Source organism: Drosophila montana, unplaced genomic scaffold, assembly GCF_035044405.1.
Source record: "Drosophila montana isolate Dmon_TW-CO22-7 unplaced genomic scaffold, ASM3504440v1 contig_3833_1, whole genome shotgun sequence".
Classification (NCBI taxonomy): domain Eukaryota; kingdom Metazoa; phylum Arthropoda; class Insecta; order Diptera; family Drosophilidae; genus Drosophila; species Drosophila montana.
The window spans coordinates 2,154,979-2,181,513 of NW_026998704.1; the positions used below are offsets into that span (position 1 = coordinate 2,154,979).

Sequence of the window (26,535 nt, forward strand, 5' to 3'; positions counted from 1 at the left end):
TTCAAATTCAATTTTTAACTTAATTTTATTGTCAACTTTATCACATTGGGATCATTTCTAGAGTACCATAAGCTGTGGGATTTCACATATGTATTAATTGGCAGCATAGTGCTCCTGACACAAATTGGCAAACTTGGGATGAGTTTCATTGGGATTGTTTTAAGAGTCATCCAGAATAGGATGAGTTTGATTGGGATTGTATTAAGACTGATCCAGAATATACCTATATATGTATATTTCATGGTATGGTATCCTGTGCTACTTATTTTAAAAACAGTTCAAAAACAAAGGAACGAAGCTGATTCTAAGTATTGTTTTTCTATGGTAACTGCTAAATTTGTATCAGATTTGTTAATCAAGAAAGGAATTTGTTCAATTGAAAGTAATAATAAAAAGTAAAATACATATTTTTATTATTTTTATAGATATGTAAAGTTAATAATTGTGCGTTTTAAAACAAAAAAAAACACACGAATGGCACAAAGGCAACAAAAACCTTAAAGCCATATTAAAAATAAAATTAATTAAAGATTGGTAAGCCAAATTTTATAGAGCAGGACAAAGTTTTATATTTTATACTAGCAGAAAAAGTGTTTGTGCTTTTAAAACATGTGCTATTTAAAATTGTTTTGGGAATTTTTATTCTTTATTGCAGTTTTTAGTTAAGTGGGAATTTAACTCTGAAGCTACTAAAAAGCTCCGCTTTTTTTACTTCCAATGAGCAACTTTTTGGCCAGATTAATCACCGAGCTAAGCTTTAATATTTACGAATATGCCTAAAGTGGTTCTGCTTTGCGTACTTTGGGATTATTTGCTTGCAAATGTTTGATATATAAGATAAAATTAATTATTTATGAGCCGATTTAAGTCACAGCTAATTGCACTTTCTGATTGCCTGCCGTGCGTCTGCTCGATGCTCTAGAGTTTTGAGTTGCATTGAAAATGGTACAAAATTGATTTCATGTGTAAAATTGCAGTCTCCATTTTATTTGCATTGCATGTTTGCGCAATTAAATATTAAAATCAATTAAAGCCCCTGAGCTATTCCTGGGCTCCTGCCGTTTTTCCTCAGCATCTGGTTTACACAGTAACATTTTTTGAGCAGCGCCCCGTGGGCCATTTGCGTCCAGGTCTGTTTGCCGTATAATGAGAAATTGCAGCTTGCAGCTGTGTTTCAAATTTAAATGCAAAAACGAAGAAACAAACAAAAAACAACAAATTTGTATGCACAGCAGTTTGAAGCATTTGCGTGTCTTGATGGTCTTAAAGTTTATGAGCGAAGGCTCTGCCGTAAATAAATCCCAGATTATACAAGCACCAAAATGGAATAAATCAAATTTAAGCTGGCCCGAAGATGTTTAAAGCTAACCTTTTGAGTATTCCTTTTGAAATATTGAAGAATTTCTCATCCTAATTATTCATATCGCTTAACTTTATTACTTAATCACAATCTTACAGTTGTAAGTTTAGTTTTATGTCCAGTTTTAAAGCTTTATCTTATTTAGGAGAGCAGGCATATTAAAGAGTTAATATATTTCCTTTGACTTATTATACTGGCCTTGAGATTTCTTCATATTTGCTACTTCCAAGCAATTTTTTCAATTAATTTAATAGCGTCATAAACTTATGGAGCATGGGACTTTTCTATCTTGGGAGTATTTTGTCAAGCACTTAACAACAAATTCCACAAAAGTCCACCAAATGCCGTCCAATTAAACTGTTTTGTCTGATTCCGAAATCCTCTTTCCCAATCCGTGCCATAAATCAGTGTCTAAGTGGGACCATAACCATAACCATCCTGCCAGTCCTGTGTGTGATCTTCCCCTGCAGCCCGGCACTTCATAGTTCCTGTTTGTATTTTTATGAGTTGTTGAGCTCTTCTTGCCGTTTGTTGCCATACGAATTTTTAGTTACAAAAGTCAAACTGACACACAAAATAATAAACAAACTAGCTTACACTGTGCCGAGTTGCCCGGGCTCAGCGTTCAAGTTTATGGATAGCAGCATCCGCCAAATTTGTGGCCTCAGTCACCGAGTTGGACTGGGTAGATAAAGGCGAAAATATCAACAAATATGTAGGAAGGCTATACAACGTGTACGTACTTGAAGATATCCTGTATAATTATGCCATATTTTATTATTATATATATACATATTTTATTTTATTTTAGGGAAAATATTACGTTCCAAAGCATAAAGCATAGATGAAGTTATATATTATATTAAGTTGTGTTTTATCAAAGTTTAGATGGAAATCAATCTCAAATTTTTCGTTTATAGTTATTGAGAATATATTTTTGATTGAAAATATATAAACATTCAATTCCGAACTTAAGCATTTTTTAAAGTCTCTAGTAACGACGAAATGTGTGATTTTATTTGTTTATTTATGACACAACTCTTCGTTTTGAATTGCAGCTACAACGAGAATTTGTAAGAGCTGAAGGGCACCCATTTGCTTATTTTGATTGGGGGCATAAAAAATACGCCAAATATGTGCAAGGAATTCGCTCTACATTTGGTTCTATCGCCCGCCCCAAGGAGCCTGCACATTTTGAGAGCGAGGAATAAAAACGGATTTGCAGTTATGAACGCAAACATGCCGTAAAGCAAATAAATGGGAAAAGGAAAAATCAAGAAAAATTTCCTAGAACGTGGCCACAGAACTGGAAAATAGTTGCCGCATATTTCATCCAGGGGCAGCATGAGAAGCCCAAAACCCAGCACCATAGCAACACCCCAACCAGGTGTATTTATGTAGGTGCGTGACCCTGACAAATGGGAACGATAATTCGAATCCAATTAAACTAAAAGCAATTTGCTCGCCACATGAAAACTGCAGAACTAAGATTTCGGTTGGTTAGTGCGATTAGGAAATAAGAACGCCTCGAAAGCTCTATTTAATTAGACACTTAACGGCCAGCAGGACACCAGAACAGGATAACAGAATAAAGTTGTCGAGGGTGCAGTTAACAAAGGCCAAAGGAGAACGCATTGTCGCATTGTCGCATTGTCTCACTGAAGAGGCCGTGGACGGCAGTCTGCATTGTCAGGACATGCAACAATGGCGACTTTGACTGATGCGAGTGTGGATACCGTTACGATGGGGTTTGAAAATGACACAGTTTATGCCCTCTCCAAGCGGAATCAGACAATGCGACATTGTCTTTACGTTTGCCAACATAATTAAATTCTATTTATTCAAAGCTTTTTCAAATTAACAAAACTTTTGAACATAGACACTCTCTCTAATTATACTCAAACTCGCAACATTGCGAATTTAGGTTTAATTAAAAGAGTATTTCGTATTCGGCGTGCGCCAATTATGCTTGCCTTCGTTTTATTCAGTTTATTTGAATTGGCGCCTTATCGAAATGGGGCCGTTCGGCATTATCAACGCTTGCATCTACGTCAATGCACATTAAAATTGCAAGCGACATGGTCGAGAAGCCACGTGGGTGGGGGTAGGGCTTGGGGGGCATGGGGTGTGGTGCTAGGGTCCTTCAGTGTGACACACGCCGACAAGGGCCACATAAGTACGTAAGACTTTCAATCAGAGTGCATTGAAACGGAAATTCTGCGCTGCAGCGCAGAAGGAAGGAAATACACGCTCGAGGGAATGCTTGACTGACTGACTGACTGACTGACTGCCTGACTGCTGGCTTGATGGACGAGCTGATGGACTAGACAAGCAGTCGCCTTGCAAGTAAACTAACTGTATCAAATAACATTCAATGCAATGCCTCAAGAGCTCCTTTAGGGCATTTTATAGATGCCACCTACTTTCGAAAGACATGCCGTAGACATACCCTATACTTATGTAAATCAAATAATTATGTGGAAATGTTTGCATTAAAAAAAAATTAAGATTAATTTAAAATACCATAAAAAGATGGTGCTGATAGCCATTTCAAACAATTATTGAAGTAAGTGCTATCGAAAGATTGCGCTGTATAAACTGTCTTTGTAGTAGAATAAATGCAAGTACATACATACATGCATATATGTACATATGTATGCAACACACATATTCAAGGCCAATTGTTCAGCAGTTTTTTCCCATTCCTTTTTTGCTCTTATTCTTACAGAAAGAGCTCGACAAGCGCGAATACTACTTGTCTCGCTTACACATATACAAACAACATGTCTCTCCTATTTCTTATCGCGATCGAACATCTGAATAAAAACTACGTATAAGAGTGAACATGTTTCAGTTTGCCAGCGGCATTTGTCTTCTACATACATACATATGTGCAATCATTCACAGTGACAGAGAAACTTATTACAGGGTATCGCATAATTGAACGCTCTCTCCTGCATATGTGCTATTCGTGTTGTTGTTGTTGGCCAGTCCCAGAAACTGTTAATGCAATGTTCATGACAAGGTTGCTGCTGGCATGGACTCTGTTTCTGACTTTGCATACTTTGAACTTTTCCAATATATTGTATTAAAGTTGGGCCATTGTGAGTGCAGTTTTATTGTTGTGCTCGAACATCAAGGAAAGCACATTATTATGAAATATCAGCAAAATCAACGATGTTAGCAAAGCGGATTTGGCTGGAAGTAAGTAGCATCCAAATATGGTTTCAATGGAGTTCGTTGAGGCTTAAAAAATGCAATTGAGTGGAAAGATAAGCAAGTTGTTGAACTAGACGCCAATAAAGTCGAGCTTAGCATGAGTATATTAACAGGAATATTTCTAAATTACTTCTGTTAACATCTCTCACAGTTGAGCGCCTATCTAAAATTAAAAATGAAGATACATAATGCCGCATGAAGATAAATCCCAAAACCAAAACAAATAATTTACGCGTCGATGAATTTGCATTTTCGATTTCAATTTCCTGGCTGACTGAATTAAAGCTGCCTTGTCGTTGCGCCTCAATATCAAAGCTCACGGCTCTCCATGCCATTTGCCTGTCCGCAAGGAATCCATTTAGACGCTCGAGTAATGACCGAAAATCCGTAACTGAAATAAATTTGATTTTATTGACAGTGAGTCAGCGGCAACGCCAGACAATGGGCCAGCCAAGGAAATTACATTTAGGCCTCCATTGTTCTGGCTCAGCACGGAATGAATTATGATGTGTCCAAAAGGGGTTCTCCCCTCCAGCCCAGGCCGGAGCACCTGCGTGATGCGTTCGGCCGCTCTCTGTGAAAAGGACGCGTATAAATCTTGGGAGCTCGATTAGGGCTCGTTAAAGGTTTTCGTGTTCCGTGTTGTGACCCAGTCCATTGTTTATTAAATATTAAGGTAATTTGTAGATTTACACGATTTCCGTCCAATTCGGGTCATATTTATGTGCATGGCTGAAACAATTCCACACCAAGCTCTGTATTCGTGTAATTTATTAGCCTCGTGTTTCAATATATAATTGAATACGCTGTCGCAGCATAGATAGATGACCGCCGTCGCCGCATTGCGTCCTGCTTCACGAGCGTGCGGCATTAAATTGTCGAGCACTTTGAGGCCAGCAGCGGCACAGCCAGCTGGACAGCAGGACGGCTGGACAGTCAACCCATGACATTTGTTGTTTTATTAATAGCCGTACACAATTAAGTAAACAACCAGATTGGGATCTTATAAAAACAAACTATGTCGTCGAACTTTAACATAAATAGGCAGTTGAATATAAGGAATATAACGAAATTGTATAGAAATGAGGTTATTCAAACTTAAATAAAAGAAAGGTTTTTTGGAAACTCAATTTTGATGAGGTAATTTCTGTTAGCGTGTTCACAAACTGTATGTTTTCATAGATAAGTTAAAGGAAATCCATATTTTAGTATCAGCAGAGTTTTTAGCTTTACAGGCTTGCAATATGTTACCTTGCCCTTTTTTCTAATCCTTAACTTGTTGAGAATTGTAACGCGTTAAGCAGATAAAATAGCTTAGTGAGGAACACCAAAGTTTACTTTCTATGTGGATAACATTCATTATTTTCTTTTCTTTCTATTAAAATAATCGAAAAGCTTAAAAAAATCCAAGGGAACCCTAGCTTGCAGACCTAAGTCTATACTTTCCCTTCTCCTCCTTCCTAACATTATAATAAATGTTATATTTTGGTACACATAATTGCACCCAAGTACAACAATTAAAATTTGATTCGCTTTAGGAAAATTTGCATCAACTACAGGCAGGCAAATGCCTTGCCACGTTTTCGTAGCTTTAACTCGTTGAGAATTGTAAAGCGTCAAGCGATGAAAAGAGTAAAGTACTTGGGAAACGGAAGTGAATTTACCTTCGAAAAATATAAATGTAGTGCTCAACTAACGTGTTACTTAACTACAATGACCTCCAACTCGTTTTATAAGGACTTTAAGAGACTATAATGCACACCAGACACACAGACATACACACACTTTGGCAGCCTTTCATAAAGTTTGCTAAGCTTGCGCCTCAGCAAGCAGCCAACTTGGTTGGGCACTTTGATGTGGAACCGCGAGCCATGACAAGGCCAAGTACGGGCAGAGCAGACGTGGGACGACACTCAAAAGCCGCAGCTATGCACTTGCACATTCGCATGTGTGTGTGTGTGTGTATAGGTGCACGTGTATGTGTGCCAGGGACTGGCAGCTAACCATTAGATATGCAAAGTCAAACACACCTATGCAAACGGCCAGAGGCGCTTTTTGCTCGACACAACTCTGGCGTTGGGCCCAACTTGTTGGCATACGCGGCGTATGCGCAACGTGCGTATTGCAGGGCGCATAATGGGAACTGCTGCCAGGAGCCGAGCTGTGGCAATTTGCGCGTTGATTGACTAAACGAATGGACACGGGGCAAGGGTAGCACAGAGTGCGCAGTGACTATTTAAACTCGCATTAATTATGACTGTGTAATGTGTGTGTGTGTGTGTGTGAGTGTGTAAAAAATGGTATAACACAAGATGCGCCATGGCGACATCTGTGTGGCATTAGCGTTTGACAGCTTCCAGCACGATTTGACAAGCTTGTTTGGTTGTTTTTGTGTTTTTTTTTTCGTTGTTGTTTATTGATTTGAAAAGATATTTGTTTGTATGTATTTGTGTGACAGACAAACCGCAAGCATGATATGCACATAAGTATGCTATGTATGTTATTGATCAATATGCTCTTTTTCTTGGACATATATATGTTGCAAATTGAATTATATCGAACTGAATACGCAACAAAAGTCAGAGCTGGAGTCAGAGGCAAAGCTTTAGTGCGAGCCATTGAATGGGGCAGACACGTAACAAACTTGTTATCTGTCTCTGTGTGTGTGTGTATGTGTGGGCCAATTTAAAGGCTTCTCCCACGCTTGACATTTGTATATATACAGCGGGACAAACATTCACACACACACAGAGATACGAACAATATGACATACAGTCAGGAAAGTGTCAGGACAATGACGGTGTGTTTTTGCTTATTGTGTGCCTGAATGATTTCCTTTGTACAATTGATAACTCCATGTGTTTCTGAGTGGGCTCTGTGTGTGTGTGTGTGTGTGTGTGGGCGGGTGTATCTGTATGTACAAATATTTAAAATTCCTTGGCTCTGGCTCTGGCTCTGGCTTTAGCTTTGGCTTTGACGTTGCCAACGTGATGCCCTTCATGTGCTGGGGATTTTTAACAAATTAAAGTCCTGTACAGCTGCAGGGCCAACCGAAAGTTGACAGCGACTTTTTGTAAATATCATCAGCACATGTACACATATGTGTATGTATGTGTATATATTAAGCAGTCGTGTGGCAAGATAAGTCAGCGACATTTGGCAACTGTCTGAGTGTCAAAGGCCACTTCAATGGCCTGGATTATGTCAATACGTTTGCTGTGTCATTCCGGGCTAAATTAAAAGCAAAAAGCCAATTGGCAACATTTCTATTAAATTTCTATTTCTTTCTCTCAAGTTGACAACATATTTGTGAATTTCGCAAATAGAATTCCTGCTCCACTTCTCTTCTGCTGTATCCCAGACACAATCCCAGCCTAGAGTTTATATATTTTCTGATGTTTCAATAAGTTATCTATCCAATTGGCAAATCCGCATTTCTTAAAATTTATCTAGACCAAGTCAATTTCTGTGGCTGACACTCGAGTACATTAGCACATACCAAAGACGACGTCTAACGGCATTTTAAGTACTCACTTAGCGAGCACATTAAAAACTAAAACTTGCTGCAGCAGCAATGCCCACGCCCCCAACAGCAGCAGTGGGGGCGGGGGAGGGGGAGTCACACGCAATAACAAAGGCAATTTAGTGCGAGGACTATAAACATTTTTGGCCAACCGCAAATGCAACGCCCCCAAAACGCAGACGCGGGTCAGCAGCAGCAAGTGGGAGGGGTTCCTCGCCACGTGCGGATCATTAAGAACGGCTTCTCCTCACAGGACAAGCAAAATATTTGCGGCTTTCTTGCAAGGCACAGCTTTGTTTATACCCTGCATGTACATTGAAAGCGTGTAAAAATGGGTATTTTGGTTCCGCGCAAATGTGTATAACAGGCAGAAGGCGACTCCTGATTACATATTCTATTGGTCAGTATCAATGGGGTAAGTCGAACTACATATCTTTCAGTCGGTCAGTATGTAATATAAATGCTTCGATCTGTATGACTACAAGAGCTTAGCAGTTTCTCCAATTGTTCTTGGGTCTGAAGTTTGTTTCAAGCCATCGATAATTCGCACCGTTCCCCTAAAGTCGATATATTTCGATTATCAGATGAGATTTTTAGAGCATATATTAAAACATTTTAATAAAGATCAAATCTTCAATTTTCGATACCTTACACCATACTGAATCGATATGTATCGATTTTCAGATAACGTTTCTCATCGTCTAAAAAAGCGAGAGGCACAAAAATTGGTCTGTGGGTTCAAGTATTTTAATAAAGATCCAACTATAAATACTGAAGTTATTTAAGAATGCATTTCAAATAGAGCGAGCTATAGAAAGTCAGAATGTTTGTAATCTCAACTCTGCGCTGTGGTCAGGACATCTGCGAGTCGGACTCTCCCAACTACAAAATTATTTTTGTTGTTTTTCACGCGCTTTCAACCAATTTCGATTGGCATCTGGCTGCGAATCCCTGTTTGCTGGCATTCCCTGCACATTCCTATCGAATGTACAGACAGAGATATTTGTAAATTAAATGCGTTGCCATCGCATTCATTATTTATTGCATTTATTATTACGCTTTTTTTTTCAGTTTTAAAATATGAATTAAAATTTTGTGTATTACTCATAAAAGTTTTTCATATGGCTTTCTTTTTCCTGCAAATTATGCGCTAAATTGTAGTTGGCAATGATTGATGGGCCAGGCAAAGGAAATGTTATTCCCTCTTACAGCTGCCCTCCGCCCCCCCTTCCCCCTCCCACCCGTGCTGCATGCCCGAGTGTTGGCATGTTTACTTTGGGCCGAGCGCACGTAAAGCAAGTCATAAAAATATTTCAACGAAAGAATAAAAAGCGAGCGGAAAAAGAACTAACAAAACGTTGTAGGTCATGTGTCATTTTCAGAGTTCTCAGTTCCGTTCGCCAACCCCCTTCCCCTCCCCCCACCGATCCACCCGCTACTCAACCCATGGCATGTTGCTTATTTGTTTGCACTTTGTTGGGGGCAACCAAAAACTTTAACAAACAGTTTGCAGCAAACATTTTTGTTGGCGTGGCAGCCAGCGGCTGAAATTGAATATTTAATTTTTGCTTTGTCTCATTTTTTTTTTTGCCAAAGGTGGGGAAAATTTACAGGTATCGCGGAAAATTGTTGATGAGTTTAAGCGACTGATGGAAACATTGCGGGCTCCGTGGTAGCTGGAAAATATTTGAGCCATCTTAAGCGCAGCTCAAGCAGATAACTTTGCCAACAAAATATGCAAATTTTATAAAGCATATTTTAGGCAACACAAAGTCTTAAAACAATGTAGGACATAAACATAAAGCTGTAGACAATTAGTATTAATTTCTTGCCCATAATTATTCACCGTTTTGTGTAGGCCCTTAAACATATTTACACAACTTTATTTTAATGAAAACCAAATGAGATGCTGCTCTCAGAAAGTATGAAATACAAAACAATCTTTAAAATTTAAAAATTCTTCTTTCAGCAAGACACCTGAATAAGCGAATACATTGAATTTATGTCAACTCGAAAACCTTCCTGACCATATAAGTCGTATTTGCATACCCTTGAGTAACTCTCTTTCGGCATTGAACCAATTTAACTATATCAATATCTATATACTGTAGTAGTGCATACTATATCAAGTTTAATTTAAGAATATAACAAATATTAACCCACACACTATAAATATATTCGATAAATTAAATAAGCAGTTCTGTTAAATATTAATAGCAGATTGCGAAGTGTCCATATAAATAATAATTTAAGAACTCTTGTAAAGTACTCTATGTATCGATTAAACTGAAACGAGATCGTGGCAAAGCTTTTGTCAAATAGAAAGGAATAGAGACTGTGCGTCAAATTGTCTACAATACTCTGTTTGCAACTATATGTTCGGCGATATGAAAGTCAATCCTTAAATTCTGCATTTTGAACATTTGTTTAAACATGCCCGATAAAGTGAATCTTAGCTTAAAACACAAATTATAACTGCCTTCTCTTCTCTTTTTATTATTAATATTACTTTTTATTATTTTCATACAGAATAATAATTTGCCTATCATTTTTATTATTGTCTAACTGCATATTTTATAATTTTGACTCAATTTATTAATATTCAGAAACTCATGCAACGCAATGTGAAATTTTAAAGCTTCAGCCCAATTGGAATTTATTTTAAGTATATAATTAGGGGGCACATAATGAAATCCAAATTTCCTTAACGCTTTCGACCCTTCTGGCTAAAGCAAATCCTTTTCTGTTTATACCCATTCAGTCTAAAGGCCCGACTTCCATTTTAACGCCACTTAATTAAGCTGCGCGCTTCATCACTTGCTCCACAAGCCCGTTGCTTAGGACCCACGAAATCGCGCTAAAAATCCATAACAAAATGTCAACACTCATTCATTGAGAGGCCAACATAAAAGTTGACGGACTCAAAAAGTGCTGCACGGAAATAGGTCAGCCCAAGCAGACAAATATGGCCCGGATAAAATAACAAAAAATAGAACTTGTAATTGCCATCGCATATCGATGCACGATATACAAGCGAATAAAGTCAAATATGCGAGCCTGTTAACGGTCGAAAGCAACGTTTTCGAAGCTGATTAGATGCAAATTGCGGTGATAAAGAGTCAAGCGGAAACCAAACTAAAGTCACAACCCGTACAAACCACCACAACCAAGTTCCAATTGAAAGTCAGCCAAGTCAAATTATTTGAAAACCCGAGCCAGATTTTATGTTATTTTTATGTAGAAAAGAGAGACAGGGAGACGGGGGCAAAGATATGCGGGGCCGCACACACACAATATTTATTTATTCATGGGCAACACAGACTTGTGCGTCAGAGATACCCAGAAATACAGCAATTTAATAGAAATAAAAAAAATATGTATATATCACAATAATTTGTACATTTTAATGGAATTTTTGAAAATTTTAACAGCTGGCCACATACCTGCAGCTCGTAAAACTTAAGGCAAAAGAGAGTATAAACTAAAACTAAACAGGTATTAAAACAATTTCTTAAAACTAAAAACTTAAATATAGCTCGTACCTCGTCCAATGGGTAGCCTTCTTTTAATTGGTTTCAGCACAAAGGTATGCTACACTTTTTGAATTTCAAAATATACTTGAGTCGCGCGCACTTTCGCTTTTTAGCTGCTGAACTGAACCTATCGAACCGAACACCTCGCTTGATTTGTGAAACTGGCCTCGTTTGTTCCCTAGGTTTGGTTAAAAAGCGTCTCCGTTCGCTCTGCCCAACATTCGGGTGCCCGAAACGAGTGATGTTTTGGCCACTGTTAACTGCCGTTGACTTGAAACGTTGTGGAAACGTTGAAACACAGCGCAGCCCGTGTGTGTGGGCCACGTCAAAAAGTAGGTCTAATACGGCAGGCGAATTGAGTGAAAACCAATGTGGAAGTGAAATCTCTCGATTCCTAACCCTCCGCACTGTGGCTCAAGTTGTGTACATAAAATTACTCAAAAGCTTAGTTGGGAGCTTTTGAAATATTGGGTATTTACCAAATGTTACCAGTATTCTTTGTTAAGGACAAACCAAGGTTTATTTTAAGCTCTAAATACCTGTTGTTTTAAATAAGCGGAAATTTACAATTTTCTTACAGTGCCAATATTTACCTGGAAGTAAAGAAATAAAATATAAATTAGTATAACAACTGAAAAGCGAGTAAAACTAAACGAAATCTATTCGGAACTGAAATACACACATTTAAACACAGAAACAACAACAGTTATGATATACATATATATATTAAAAGGGAAATTCGAAGAGCGTACAACAACTATGGTTAAGACAGTACGAAGAGAAAGACAGAGAGAGAGAGAGAGAGTGTGACAAAGAGCTTAAAAGCTATAAAGCTCCGTTGAGCTTTCTGATAGTGTTACCAGCTGTTATTTTTTTTAATGTTAATATAGTGTTCTTTTTGAAAGTTCAAAGTTCAAAAATTCCGTTAGGAAAACATGCCAATTAAATATTTGAGAAAAAAGTATTTTATTGAAAAGTATTTGCAAAATAACCAAATGCTAGATACATAAAAGAAACGTGCACATTTCGTGTAGAAACTTTAAGACTAATTAGAATTTAAGTAGAACAACAACAGCACAACACGAAACAAAATAACACGTGCTCTCTAGGCCATATATATATATATATATAGTTTGCTAGGCTTTGTTTGTTGTTTTTGTTTGGATAAAACAAGAACAACAACAAATTGCCCGGCTATTAAACACACACACACACCAGTTGATGTTATTGTTGTTGTTGTTGTTACATTTAGTGCTGGCTAAAACGAATTAACATCGAATTTAAAATCGAGATCCAAATTTTTCAACGGATTTCGATGGAATTTCTTGCTGCCATGATGATGATGGTGATGTGGTATTAGTATCTCCACCTCCGGTTCTTCATCTGCAGTATTATCGTTATTTTCGGATTTGGTTTAACAATTTTAATTGAATTGTTCGTGTCGATTGTTTATATAAAACACCAAAAGACAAATACAGAGAAAAGAGCCATTAAAACAAAATTGTTTTTAATTTTTCGATAAACAATTGATTGATTTGGGTGAAGTGCATGAACCATGTAACAAGCGTAACGAGTACAGAGAGTTAAAGAGGTTATGATATTTATGAGCAAAATGAATCGAACTAAGTGAAAGTCAAGTCGAAATTCTACACAAACACACACACTCTCACACTAACACACACACACAGATACGCTTTCAGTCACTTAACATGTTATACAGTGCGTATGCGTTATATTCGCGCATATGCGACACAATTTCCTGTTAACACGCAGCTGCTTATTAGCATTGATTAGAGCCACGCAAGTTTATGGCATGTGCTAATGGCTTCCGCACACACGTGTAAAGTGCGATCCACTCAGCCCCCGCCCTATCACAGAAGCTAAGCCCATAAAATTTCCACATGCCGAAATAATTTCCGCAAGTTTTCGCGGCAGACCAGTTCTTAATCATAAAAATACCTATAAAAGAGGCTACTCACGAAATAAAAGAGAGACTAGTTAAAACATTTTGTCAATACAAATGAGCTTGAGTATACCCTGTAAATTAGTTTAAACAGCATTAGCATGTGCAATTTCGGAAGAATAGAAAAATGGGTAAGTGGGAACAAGCCAGAATTGGCTTTTAATGCTGATCAAGATTTCGATGGAATTTCCGTCTCTCTGTTACATTATTTTGCACTATTGCAATATGCCCCATTTATTAGTGCAGGGTATTTACTATGAAGTATGACAAAGAGCTTCGGTAAATTTACATACGCAACGAAAACTTTCTGAGTGTAATAATAATAGGATCGACATAATAAAAGGAAACTACCAAACTCTTGAAGTCGATGTTGAGGGCTGGCCCTCGAAAAGTTATACAATACTCGCAGTTATGGCAGTTGTTGAAGTGCAGTTGGTAGTTGGCGGAGTCATTCCTCAAGTTTGGCTCAAGTGGCTGCATTTGCCTGCCACCTGAATGCAAGGATATGTTTGCGAAGGACTCGAAGTAAGATAACAAGCTTTTATTGCGTCTCCATAGATATCATGTATCTAAATGCAGTTTACAGAAAAATAGCCTAAATATTAAAAATATCGCCAAAAAAACTTAAAGAAGCATTTTGTTACAATGATCCACAAAAAAAAAAAAAATCATACAAAAAGAATAGGTTTGTTTTTAGGGTTTCGAGCGGTTCCGGACCAGCTTCCAACTTTTCTGGAATGAAACGGCAGAGTGAAGAGTAAAATGCTTAAGTTTAGGCAAGCGAACAACGAAATTTCGAATTCCATGGCAATAGTTAAAAAGTTAGCTCGATAGTTTCTAACTATTTCCTATACTATAATAATAATAATAACAATGAACATATTCAGGCTAATTAGTAATTTATATGACAACATTCACGGCTGAGCTTGTTAAATTTCAATAGCCAAGGCTCATTGGCATGCAGCGCCAGTCTAGGAGCATCAAAAACTTGGCAGTTGTGGTAGCCCAATTCATTCCAAGGCGTATAGAATAGCTGGCAATGACAAGGCATGAGTACACACACTCTCTCACATGTAAACACACACCCACACACACACACACACACACACCGACACACATGCGCGTAGCAAAGCAAAGTCTAGGAAAGTTAGACGTCTGTCAGACGTCGCTTTGCCTGCCTCAACTTGTTTGCGAGGCTTTTGGCAACGAGTTGCCGCCTGGCTGGCTAAACTTTTAATCAGCCTGAAAAAGTTACGTCCTGGCCGCGCAATTATTGCCGAATTTCAGCGCCAACAAAAACATAATCAAGTTAATTGCATAAAGAATGTTATGCAAAGGCTTTCAAGAGCAGCAACAACAACAAAGCAAAAGCAAAAACATGAACGGGAAGAAAAAGCGGCGCCAAGTTTATTGTCCTGGCGTCGCGAGTACAACAGAATATACCTATACATACATACTTATATGTGTGTATGTGTTTGTTAGTGCTTTATGCTGCCAACTAATATTGCCTTTTGTTGCTGTTTTTGTTGCTGGTGTTACTCTCCTTGTTGTAATACAATCAATTTCCGCTTTTGTTTGTCAAGAAAAGTTGCCAACGAGAAAATTTTGTGTTGCGACTTTTCTGCGGCACTTTATGTTGTTTTCATATTATTTCTGTTGTTTTTTTTCTTCTCTTCTCTTTTTTGATGTTGTTTTTTATTGTCCGTTTTATTTTTATGAAGCGGAAGCAACAGCTCAGCTGCCAATGCTGTTCAAACATGACGTATACGTAATATGCTGCTCCGCACCAAACAATTTATTGATTGCCTGCCATTGCTGCGGGTGTTGGCTTTATAAGGATGTTGGTGTTAGGATGTTAAGTACACAATTTTTAATTAAATTTTCTCCTTATGGTATCCATTATCATCTCTGTGTATAACAATGAATGCCACTTTATTGGTTGCCTGCCTTATGGCCGCGGGACATTTCAGAGAGGGGAGCTGTGGCATTGGCTTTGTGCAATTATCTTTTGTGTTATGTGTGCTTGATTAAGGCATATCTGTGACACGCACAGACAACTGGCCACACACACACACACACGCACACACATTCAATTAGGCCGCCTACAATTTGGTAGCATTCCAGACTTTCCCTTTGCCTGCTGCGTGTTTTCTTGCGAAGCCAAAACAAAAAAAGTTTATTGAAATAAATTATGCGTTTATCTTTATTAGAAAGACAAGCACTTCCTGGCCTATTAATAATACTTTATTTTTAGAAGTTGCTTCGAAAGCTAAAAAAGGAAAAGTCACCGCCAACATTTTTATATAAATTTATTATGAAAAGTCCACAGAGTCAATTAAAGGGATTTTAGCCTTTTAGTCCGCTGGACTTGAGCTCGTTGATGATTAATGCCTGGGCCATTTTATTTTCCCAACTTTGTGACGTAAAACAAATCTGTGTGAGTCAGCTGAAAAAACTTGGTGCCAGCCCAATGACTTGACAAGAAAGTAGATAACACAAAAATATCTATAAAAAATATTAAAATTTTATTGCCAGCATTTTGCTGCAGATGCAAATGCTTTAACAACAATTCCTGATTGCGATATACCGAAATTCATAAGCCATTAAACAGCATCCAACGCTCTGCTATGCTGGCTACCAACGATAATAAATAATCTCCGGCAATTACTCACACAGTTTGGCGAGCGCATGTCAGATTTTCAAAACAAGGATATGCCCGATATCGACGTGCAAGGACATTACGGATGTTAACAAATACATGCGCATATATTTGCGCCAAGTGACAAATGCTAAAATGCCAGACGAACCCGGCAGCCAATACAAGAAAAATACTTCGACCCAGCTGATTGACATCATAAATAATGTTGGGCATATCATATCAGCTACATAATAAATTCATAACCAGCAGTCGACAATTGGCAGACATTTTTATTGTTGTGGCATTTTTCTTCTCTTTTTCGATCCCATACAAAGAGGCTAAGGAAAATTATAAGCGAAATGTTCAATTTGAATCTTAAGAAAATGTTGGGAAAACTTCCTATAATTTAAACTGGGGAAATTGTATACTCCGGCTCCTCTGTGACGATTACGACAAGCATTACACACATTCTGCTCGGAGTGTTCTCTTCCTCGTATAAAGTCATCTATCTTAAACTATTTAGCAAGTAGTTCATCTTAGTCAAGTACGTTACACAACTGAGCCCCTCGGTCGGATGGGCAGGAGGTGGGATGCAGCACATTGCATCGGGATTCGCGGGAAAAGAAATCCTATAAAGCATACTTTAACTGTACAATGGACCCACGCAAGCAACTCAAGCTTGACTTAGAACTTTCTTTTCTTATATAAGGAATCGTACTTATTGGGTAGTTCAAAGGTTGACACTATTTCATTGCTCTTAGTGGAAATGTGGGCTCAAGAAACGATGGTTCAAATTTGGGTGAGAAAAAGTGAGAAAAGGAAAGAGCTCCCCACAAAGCCGGATATAACATTCTAGTATATGGGCAAAGGACATAAAATGTAGTCCACTATTTTTGTTTTGTTCTTCACTGTCTTCAAAAGTGCAACTTATTTATCCACCAGCAGCTGCTTTTTCTTTAAAAAATATTTATATTATTTTTTGCTTAAAGAAGTTAAAGTGTATTTTTAAGCTGTAATAATAAGAACTCTTTCTAAATGCATACCTAAAGATCCCTATTATTTATAATTCCTCGCTAATGGCCTCTTTTGTTATGCTTATTTGCTAAACAGTCTGGATCCTTTAGAAATTACATTGCACAGTCAATACGGAAATGCGGAAAGAAACCGAGCAGCAAGCAATGACAGAAGCGTAAATAAGACAGGAAATGGTAAACGGCAATGGAGCCATGGAAATCTTACCGAACATACCCAAGCAATGTCAATTTATCATTTCCGTTTGTTAACGCGTCGCAAATTGTGCGCTTGGCAAATGCTTTGCGCGCTTTCGAAAGCCATTTGCGAGGGGGCAGCAATGGACACGGTCGTCGGCCAGCTGGCGGGCCACGCCCCTCAGCCCAACTACTAACTGCGCCCACAGCTGACGTTTATGTGTACATAAAGATATGCATAATTTGTGCGTGGCGCCAGTTTTTCTCAATTTCAGCACGAGTGTCACAGACAAAAATATCAAATAACATTCTGGCACGCATTTCTGGTATTTGTCCGGCGCTTTAATGCGACTCTAGTGTCCAATTTGGCCGGGGCTTAGTATTTTCATTGTTTATGCATTTCTTTCGTGTAAATATGCAGCATTTAGCCACATAACGACTTGCCGCAACCCCATCGGCTGGCTCATCGCGCAGCTTTTATAATTTTGGGCAAGGCCGTTCTTGCCTATTTTTGGCCAGACGGACGCACCTTTTGCGGCAAATTAAAATAAATGCCGACACACGGGCTCGCCACGGCGTATACATAATATACCCCTGCCAGTTCGGCTCCAGCCACGACCAAACGAGCTGTGAACAGTCCCATGTGGAGACGCTAAATTTCTATTTCAATACATGTATATATACATATTTTTTTGTTGCCTCTAAAAATTTATGGCCAGCAATTTGTGGCTTTCAATGTGGCAACAGAGCATTTGTAAAAGTTAGATGAAAATAATGTCTCACTAACTGAACACGGCAGCGTGTGGGTGTTAGCTGATTTATGTTCTTACTATATTAAATGTCCTTAAATATTTAGAGCCCCTAATGTGCAGAGTAGAGTTTTTTTCACCAAAAACAAAACAATTATTCAAGTATCAACTGAAATGGAACAGTTGAATTTTATGTCCAACTATCGATAACTGTCACAATCGATACTTTGTTATATGTACATCCTAATTTAGCAGTTGTGGCTGTTTAAGACCAACAAAAAGCAGTTTATTTTAAGTTTATTTTAATAAACAACTCAAATGCAAGCAAAGGGACCAAATTGAAAAACATATCGATACTATTGATAGTAATCGATAGCATATATATTCCATGTCCTGGTTTCTTTGTATATATGTCAAATTTCAGTTTACACGAATTTCCCAGTCGCGCTCGCACCTTGAAAAGTGCCTTAATTAACTAGGTAACAACCATGCAAATCAACGGAGCGGGCTGCGAAGCCATAAAACACGTCAGCACAATGGCACAAGGCGTTGGTAATGGAAGGGCAGATGGCCACACCTGAATGCGAGGCTCAGAGCAAACAGAATATCAAATGGCAATCATTAGCCGCCAATAAATCGTGCTGCTGACGCGAGCAGGCAAAACGCCTTATTTATTCTCAATTAGGCGTACATTAGCCAAAGTCTGTGCAGTCACATTGAGCTGAAAACCGAAACATAATTAACAAGCTGTATACAAGACGCAAAGGGCAGCCGGAAACGGAAACGGGCAAGCCTAGCAGCCATTTTCGTGGTCGAGTGTCTGCCTGTCTATGTGTGTGTGTTTGTTTTCAAGCGAACTAATTGAAATCGTTTGAAGCTCAAAAGCTTTGTACCAAACTCAAAGCGCAGCCATTTTAATTAAAATTATGCAAAGCTCTGCCTCAAATACGAAGCATACGCCCGAGTATCGATCTACCAGAAATTATTATGCGTGCATACACTGCCCATTCAATGTTTATGCTCTGCAGCCAGAGCGGATGTTTAATATTTCGAATATTAAAATCTGCTAATCGAGTGCCAGTGCAGCCAAATTAATGTTTGGTAAGCTTAAGGAAGAGGATTTCGGAGGATTTTAAAATATTTTTTTGGAACTTCTTGAACATTATCACAAAAGCATAAAGTGAAAAGTTTTTGAGATAAAGCAGGAGCTAGTATCAGACTAAATTGTATCTATCATTTAAACTAAATAATAAAAATAATACAAATAAATCATCTTAGAGAGTTTCTCAATAAAGTCTATCTATCATTTAAGCTAAATAATAAAAATAATACAAATAAATCATCTCAGAGAATTTCATTTGGTTTCGTAACTTTAAACATTCAATTTGAGAGTATAATCAAGTCGGCGATATGCGTTCGGGCCTGATATAATCTTTCGCTGCCAACAAATGGCTTAATTGCTCGTGTACAACAACCGACAAGTGACGGCGACAACAACAACAACAACAACAACAACAATAGTTAGAATGGGAGAGTACCTCTCAGGCGTTTATTTGGATTAGACATTAGTAGAAAAGCAGCTCACAGATACTTTACAAGGCGCTTAGCACTAGGCAAAGTGTTTTATTGTTCGGGCTGGCAGCTCCGCTTTCCGTTTCGGGCTGCTTTTGTATTTGTTTAGGATTTTAAGCGCACATTTTTGTGTGTGTTGCGCAGATTTACGCATGAGTCGGCAACTTTATTGCTAATTTATGTGCAGCGTTGTGTAATTCTGGCCATGCCACGCCTCTGGACAGCTAATGCGCTTATAGTTTCGGGTCTACGTAATGCCCCATGGCAGGTTAGGTGTGGCCCATCATAAAGATAAGCCTTCCGCACGTGCCCGACTTCTTTCGTCATCAGCGCTTATTAATTAGTTGATAATGCGTCAAAGGCCGACATTTCCAACATTTCATTTCGACACTCGCGGGTTGAATGCACTTCACTTGAGGCTGGGCAAGTTTGCAGTTTTCTGTTGCTGTTGCTTTTGCTGGCATCGCATTTTCTTTTTTTCTTAATTTTTCTTCTATTTTTTTTTTTTTTTGATTTGCAGCCAAGAGAAGAACGCAAACAGACTCGGAATGTGTTGAGCCTGGCTACGTGTTTATAATATGAAGTTTTTCTTGGCACAGCTCGAAAAAAGCAGAAAGGCATAAAGCGGCTACGACTTAAAAGGCATTTGTATGGCTGGTTTGCTTTACTGTAGTTTTATTTTATGCCTTTTGCAGTTGCCTTTATTTATGTCGCTGGCGGCATTTCAAGACAAGAAAAAAAGGAACCGAACAAACAAATTCTACACAAGAGCCCAAAAATAACAATTTAAAACTTAACGAGCGACTGTAAACATTTTCGAAGTATTAAGTTTGGGTAGAAAATAAAATTTCCACCAAGAAACTACCAGATTACACACATTTTCCTTAAAGCATATCTTGTTTTTTTTTGTTTTCATAAATATTACATAAAAAAGTTTATTGTTATTACTTTAATGCCCAAGCCTTTTTTGCTGGTACTAAAATAGTGTTCCTTACGACTTGCATTAGATTGTGTTCCTTACGACTTGCATTAGATGATTCTAAACATATTTAACATTCTATATGAGTAGATAGAACGCCTAATGTTAACCTCTGAAAGAATATTAAAAGTATACAATTGTGTAAATGTATGTGAGAGACAGAAGAACCTATTGGCAATACCTATTAATTAAAGAACAAATTAAAACAATGTAAGAGGCTGATTATGATTGCTGATTACTTGATATATTGATTGAATTAATTGTCTGTAACTATTATATCTTTAGTCTCACATTTATTTCTATGTTAAACGCCTGTCACAGATTGACTCTTCTTAACACTAATGCTTAACAGAATCATTAACATACATGAGGCATGCTGCCAGAGTGACCGTTCATACTTCTGTGAATGCAAGTTATTGATAATGTTACGTCTGCATCTTACTACCAATATAGATCAGTTACTCACTCTTCTGAACATAATCCTAAACAACATATGCTGCCAGATTGAACGTGTATACTTCTGTGAATAAAAGTCCTTGATAATGTGACGTCTCCATCCTACTGCAAATATTGATTAAGGTAGTTTCACTATATTTATACCCTGAACATGTAAAAGGCAGAAGGAAGCATCTCCGACCTCATAAAGTGTATATATTCTTGATCAGCATCAATCTTAGAACCTATAAGAGCTAGAGACTTTAAATTTGGAACGTAGGTCCTCCCAGTTCTAACGCAGGATAAGCTTTTTACCGATAATCAATGACTTGCACCGTTTCCAAGAAACCGATAAATATCGATATCGAAATCCTGTTTTTGAGCAAATCTCTTGTATTTTAAGAGCTAAAGTCACTTAATCAACTATCTTTCATTTTATAGCTATTGCGCAGAAAAGAGTTCAGGGTTTCCCCTAGTCGGCAACTCCCGACTAGAGCCTCTTACTTATTTAAACTTAACAAATGTTAATCATGTAGTTTCATACCAATACTACTAATATATGCTAGAATACTTAATGCTGAAACTAAATTATTGATTTAAAAAGGTATCTGATAAATTTGTAGCAACAATTAAGAACCTTCGAAAGCAGCAAAATGTATTCATGTTTAAAATCAGAACTCCATGTGGCATTTTAGTTCGTCTGTTCTTCTATGAGTATAAATAATATTCTTTATTAGCAGTCAAGCAAGTCAATCTCATCAGCCTGTCCTTAAATGGACACTACTCGAATATTGTTCGCCGATCTCAGAGACTAGAGATATAAAAATTGGTTGGCAAGGCTTTTGTATGCCACATGCAAATCATATTCAAAATCCACCTCCTATTGAATAATATTTTATTTTATTTTTACTTTGAATAGCAGCTCGTTTGCCAGCCCAGTCCAAGGAACATGAAAGCATTTAGGAAGCACTAATTAGCGCAACCAGCGGACTTTTGCTCATTTGTGTTAATTTCCATGGAAATTTCTTGAATGGCAGCCGCGCCCCTTCAAGGGCAAAGCGAAATTAAAATCTGCCAACGCATGCATGAGAATATTTTGCAAATTGAAGGCAACCACGGCGACGGGCACATTAACAACAACGCCGTTACTAAACAATAATCATAATTTGTGGTATTAACGGGACACCAGGATGGTGGAGTCCTTTTTATCGTCGTCCTCGCCAGCGCTTTACGAGCGCTGATAAAGTGTCGCCGTGCAATTTATCTGAGCTGCGCGGGAGCTGGCTGGCCCGTAGCTCGGGGACCCAATCCAAACACAGAGCTGGAGCGACTGCACCTGTCACGGGGGAAAACACGTCCCGGTAATTTATGAGTCATACATTTGAGTTCTGCACTTTTATTTGGCCTCCGGTACGTTGGCACAACTCACGCGCGAATTTTATTTCCATTATTTGAGGCAAACAAACCGCAAAAGTTTTTCGGTTGTGAATTTCTAAAAATAACACTGCGCTTGCAGTTATGGGCATACCCCTAAAGGGAGAGGGGCGAGGGGAGACGATCAATTTTTTGTACAAAAGTTTGGCGTTGATGTGTTTTACAAATGTTTTGGCCAAATTATGTAGTTTATTCTCAATTGTTTAAAGACAGGCAAACTTAATGCAAAGAACAGACATGATCGCTAAAAAGTGACCATGAATTAAACTAATTTTTAGTTAAACTCTTCCCTTTTTTAGAAGTGATATAGCAATAATTACTAATATTATTCTTAGCTTCTTTAACGATAAGAAGTGTTTAGCTACTGTTAAGATTCATATTATTATTATTTTCCCCCTTGTTATTATTTATAACGCATCTTAAGATCTGCAGCCCCAATGCCAGTTATTTCTAAACATCACACGGCCCCGAAAAGTAGGCAATGAATTTGTGCTCCTTGTTAATAATATATTTATGTTATGCTCTTAGCGCTGTCATAAAAGTATATTTATGCGGCGCTTATTAGATAACATAAACTGCGAAACATGGACTGTAACAATGCCCATTAGAGCGAAGATTGAGTTCCGAGTCAGCGCAATGTCGGCAACATTGCGGCTACTTAGCCAAGTTAAGTTCTGCACAAATTTGCCGAAGGACACAACAATTTGCAAGGCACTCACACATAAGTGTACGCCGACACAGAAGTCGTTAAAGGACATGTATAAAAATACTCGCATGTGTAGCGGAGTGTAATGTAGTGCACTGTAGGGCGCATTTAGAAGTCATCTATTCCCAATACATGTACACATACATATAAATGTAAGGCAATATATATTTACGAGACCATTAAACGCATTATTGGATTAGAATGCGAAGCAAAAATAGACAGAGAGAGAGAGAGAGATAGAGAGAGGGAGGGGGAGAAAAAGTAAGAGGGAAAGGCGACTGCGATAAGGATTTGCCACGAAGCACTCAGTTGATAAATACAAAATACAATAAATAATAATGAAGGTAGCAGAACGCAATACACAAAGAAACTCAGCCACACACACACACTCAAACACTCACTCACACACACACAGACACACATACTGAAAAGCTTTGTAATATGAATGTATTTTGGGGGTATTTGTTGTATGTATTTGATATGTTTGGCTCTTACCTTCGTCCTCGACATCATCGTTGAGTTCTGTGATTTCCGCCTTATCGCATGAACGGTCGACGCCATTTGTTGCTGCGCTGCCTCCTTTGGAGTTCGCTGCCGACTTGGCATCGCCATTTGAGATAATTGAATTTGATTTTGCGTGATTTGTATGATTGTTTGAGGATTTCGCTGAGCAGGAGCCACCTTCCGCCAGCTCCATTTGTGGTGCACTCGGCTCCGGGTCCCCATTGCTGACGGCATCGATGGCGGCGCCGTCCTTTGTCTTCAGTTCCTGACTGGTGTTGCAGCCCATTATGTGTTGGCTTCGACTCTGTTGCTCGGTCTCTGTGCTTTCAGTTGGCCTAGGTAACCAGGACCAGAACCAGGCAATCGCTGTTGTTTAATCAATTGCAGTAGCAACAACAAAAGTTAAATACCCGCTCACACACACACACACACACACTCACACACACACGACAGCACTTTTTACGCAGTCACACAGGGGCTGTAACTTTTTATGAACTTTGTTAGAGTTTGTTATTTGCACTTTGACTTTTGTTGGGCGAAACCTTTTTGTAAAAAAATCAGTTAGCAAAATATTTTATTTTTTTGTTGGTAATTATTGATTTATTTTCCGTATTCAAAAGAACTACAAAAAGGTTCACAACCACGAAATTATCAGCCAATTTCTCTTAAATTTTGTTGTATTTTTCAGTTAGGAGTTTTGAAAAGGAAAATCGGAACTAGAAAAATTCTGAAGCTGACGCTAAATTTAACTGACTGACACTGGCACAGGCTCAGGCACAACTGACAAACGCAAGCGACGCGTCCACACTAAGACTGAATTGCGGCTATTATCCTGCGGGAGCAAGGCTCAACAGTCGACAACAGAAGTTTCGGCAGAGACACAGGCAGCGACAGCGACAGCGACGGCGACGGCGGCAGCAGCTGCGGCAGAAGCAGCGACGTCAATGTCTCCGTCAGCCGGCAGTCAACAACTAGCCAGAAGGAGACCCAGAAATCGAGCGGGTGAGCAAGGCAACGAGAACAAAAACCCAGCGAGCCAATGCGAGAGCACATTTCTTCTCATTTTAGTGTCTGCACAGTGAAGCAAGGCTTCTAATAAATACCAAAACATGAAACGTAAGGTCAGTTTTAAACTATCAACCTGTATTTTGAACTGGTTTCAACAAACTCTGTTCCGAATTCTATTTAATCACCTAGAGAGATACATTTTAATTGCTTTCAAAGTTAACTTGTATTTTAAATATATATTACATGAACAAAATTTCAAAATATATCAATTAAATGTTTCAAAAGAAACCAATGGTACCAGTGTGACAGTTAGGCAACCATCAAAAATGGGGAGAGAGCACAGCACCGAGAGAATGAGAGAGATTAAGAGTGAGAGAGGACATGCAAACTGAGAGCCATGACAATACAACAGCTGATTTGTGCTGGCGCTGTGGCGGCTTGTGCGGCTCTTGGCTGCCGAGTTTTATTTCGCAAATAAACAAAGCGACTGGCCGAGCCGACAGACACACACACACACACACACACACACACACACACACACACACGTACACATGCCACAAAGCCACACGAACAGCAGCAGCAGAGCTTGAAGAGCAGAAAAGGCAACAGCAGCCATTGCCGTGAAGTTGCTAAGGCAATGGCATCATCATCCACCGGTACGTTTGCACGCACCAAGTTGTGAATATATTTACACACACACACACACGTACAATTCGCCGTACCTTTTGCCGTGTAGCGAGGCGTAAAGAGCTACACAGTTGTATAAACCAAAAGCCAAATAAAAAATTTGCCCATAAAAATATCAATGAAAAATTCTTTTGCTATCTTTGCTTTCTGTTTGCCCTTAGCATAACTCATGTGCGTAAGCAGCTAACTAGTTTTCTTTTCGGCTTTTGTTATGTTCCTCGTTTTTTTTTTGCGGGATGCCACGCTTTTTGCAAAAATGTTGGCCCTTCAACCTTTCTTTTATTCCCTGTTGTCAGGAATATGGGCAAAAATAGGTAGAATGGCTGCAGACATCTTCTAAGAAGTACTACTTTTGATCTATATATCCGTCTCTTCATCTGTGTGTCAGTCATAGTATTACCGATAACCACGATTTTCTGAAATCGATAAGTATCGCTTTTGTTTTGGGCATATTTCGAAAAGAATGTGAGCTTAAGGCTCATATTTTACCCAATCGAAATTCTCCATAGTTTAAATAAAATGTGTTCATTTTGTTGGACCTTGTCTCGTGCTTATTTATGTATAACCATTTCAATATAAATACAGGGATTATGACGGCCCTCTAATAAAAAGCTGAATTATGTACCTATGAATAATGTTATCAAAAACGAACGGTTGTGGAACATGTACTTATTTTTGTATGTCTTTATTTTTTGTAGGAGAATAAAAATAAAAACGATTTTAGACTCTGCCTTTATAAGCCCAAGACTTTTGAATGAAAATGCTCAAGACTATCCATTTTTGATTAGCCACGTAGGCAATAGAACAAGTCGAATGCGGGCTTGATTCCTGGGCTATTATAGGATAAATGCAATATGTACACACATACCTACAAACACATAATCAAGGCCATATGGCCAGCAGTTTCCTAGTATTAATACTATTTAATATTTTTGAATGCGTTTCTTTCCGCAGAATGGAACCAAAGCCCTCGGTATCCAATCTGTGTGCGTTTTGTGCAGGGTATTCTCTAATCGG

The 26,535-nt window shown here is 38.4% G+C and overlaps 1 protein-coding gene and 2 long non-coding RNA genes across 6 annotated transcripts in view; 1 reads left to right on the forward strand and 2 right to left on the reverse strand.

Annotated features, from left to right (window-relative positions):
* The window catches only part of igl (igloo), a 49,967-nt gene extending 25,049 nt beyond the window's left edge, over positions 1–24,918 (reverse strand). The window contains exons 1-3 of one of the 4 annotated variants that reach the window (XM_064695894.1): positions 23,815–24,918; positions 12,851–13,018; positions 12,115–12,228 (exon numbers count right to left, since the gene is read on the reverse strand). In XM_064695894.1, coding sequence (XP_064551964.1) covers positions 12,894–13,018; positions 23,815–24,109 — 420 coding nt within the window. In that variant the 5' untranslated portion in view covers positions 24,110–24,918 and the 3' untranslated portion in view covers positions 12,115–12,228; positions 12,851–12,893. Of the gene's footprint in view, positions 1–11,644; positions 11,802–12,114; positions 12,229–12,850; positions 13,019–23,814 lie in introns of those variants that run through there. The other 3 variants (XM_064695893.1, XM_064695892.1, XM_064695896.1) reach the window with 3 other exon arrangements.
* LOC135437757 (uncharacterized) lies at positions 1,236–2,325 on the reverse strand. Its single transcript, XR_010437740.1, has 2 exons — positions 2,104–2,325; positions 1,236–2,041 (listed from the first exon to the last, which is right to left on the reverse strand). It is a non-coding gene; the product is annotated as an uncharacterized LOC135437757 (long non-coding RNA).
* On the forward strand, positions 1,900–3,265 carry LOC135437756 (uncharacterized). Its single transcript, XR_010437739.1, has 3 exons — positions 1,900–2,095; positions 2,172–2,859; positions 2,909–3,265. It is a non-coding gene; the product is annotated as an uncharacterized LOC135437756 (long non-coding RNA).
* Positions 24,919–26,535: the final 1,617 nt, after the last annotated feature.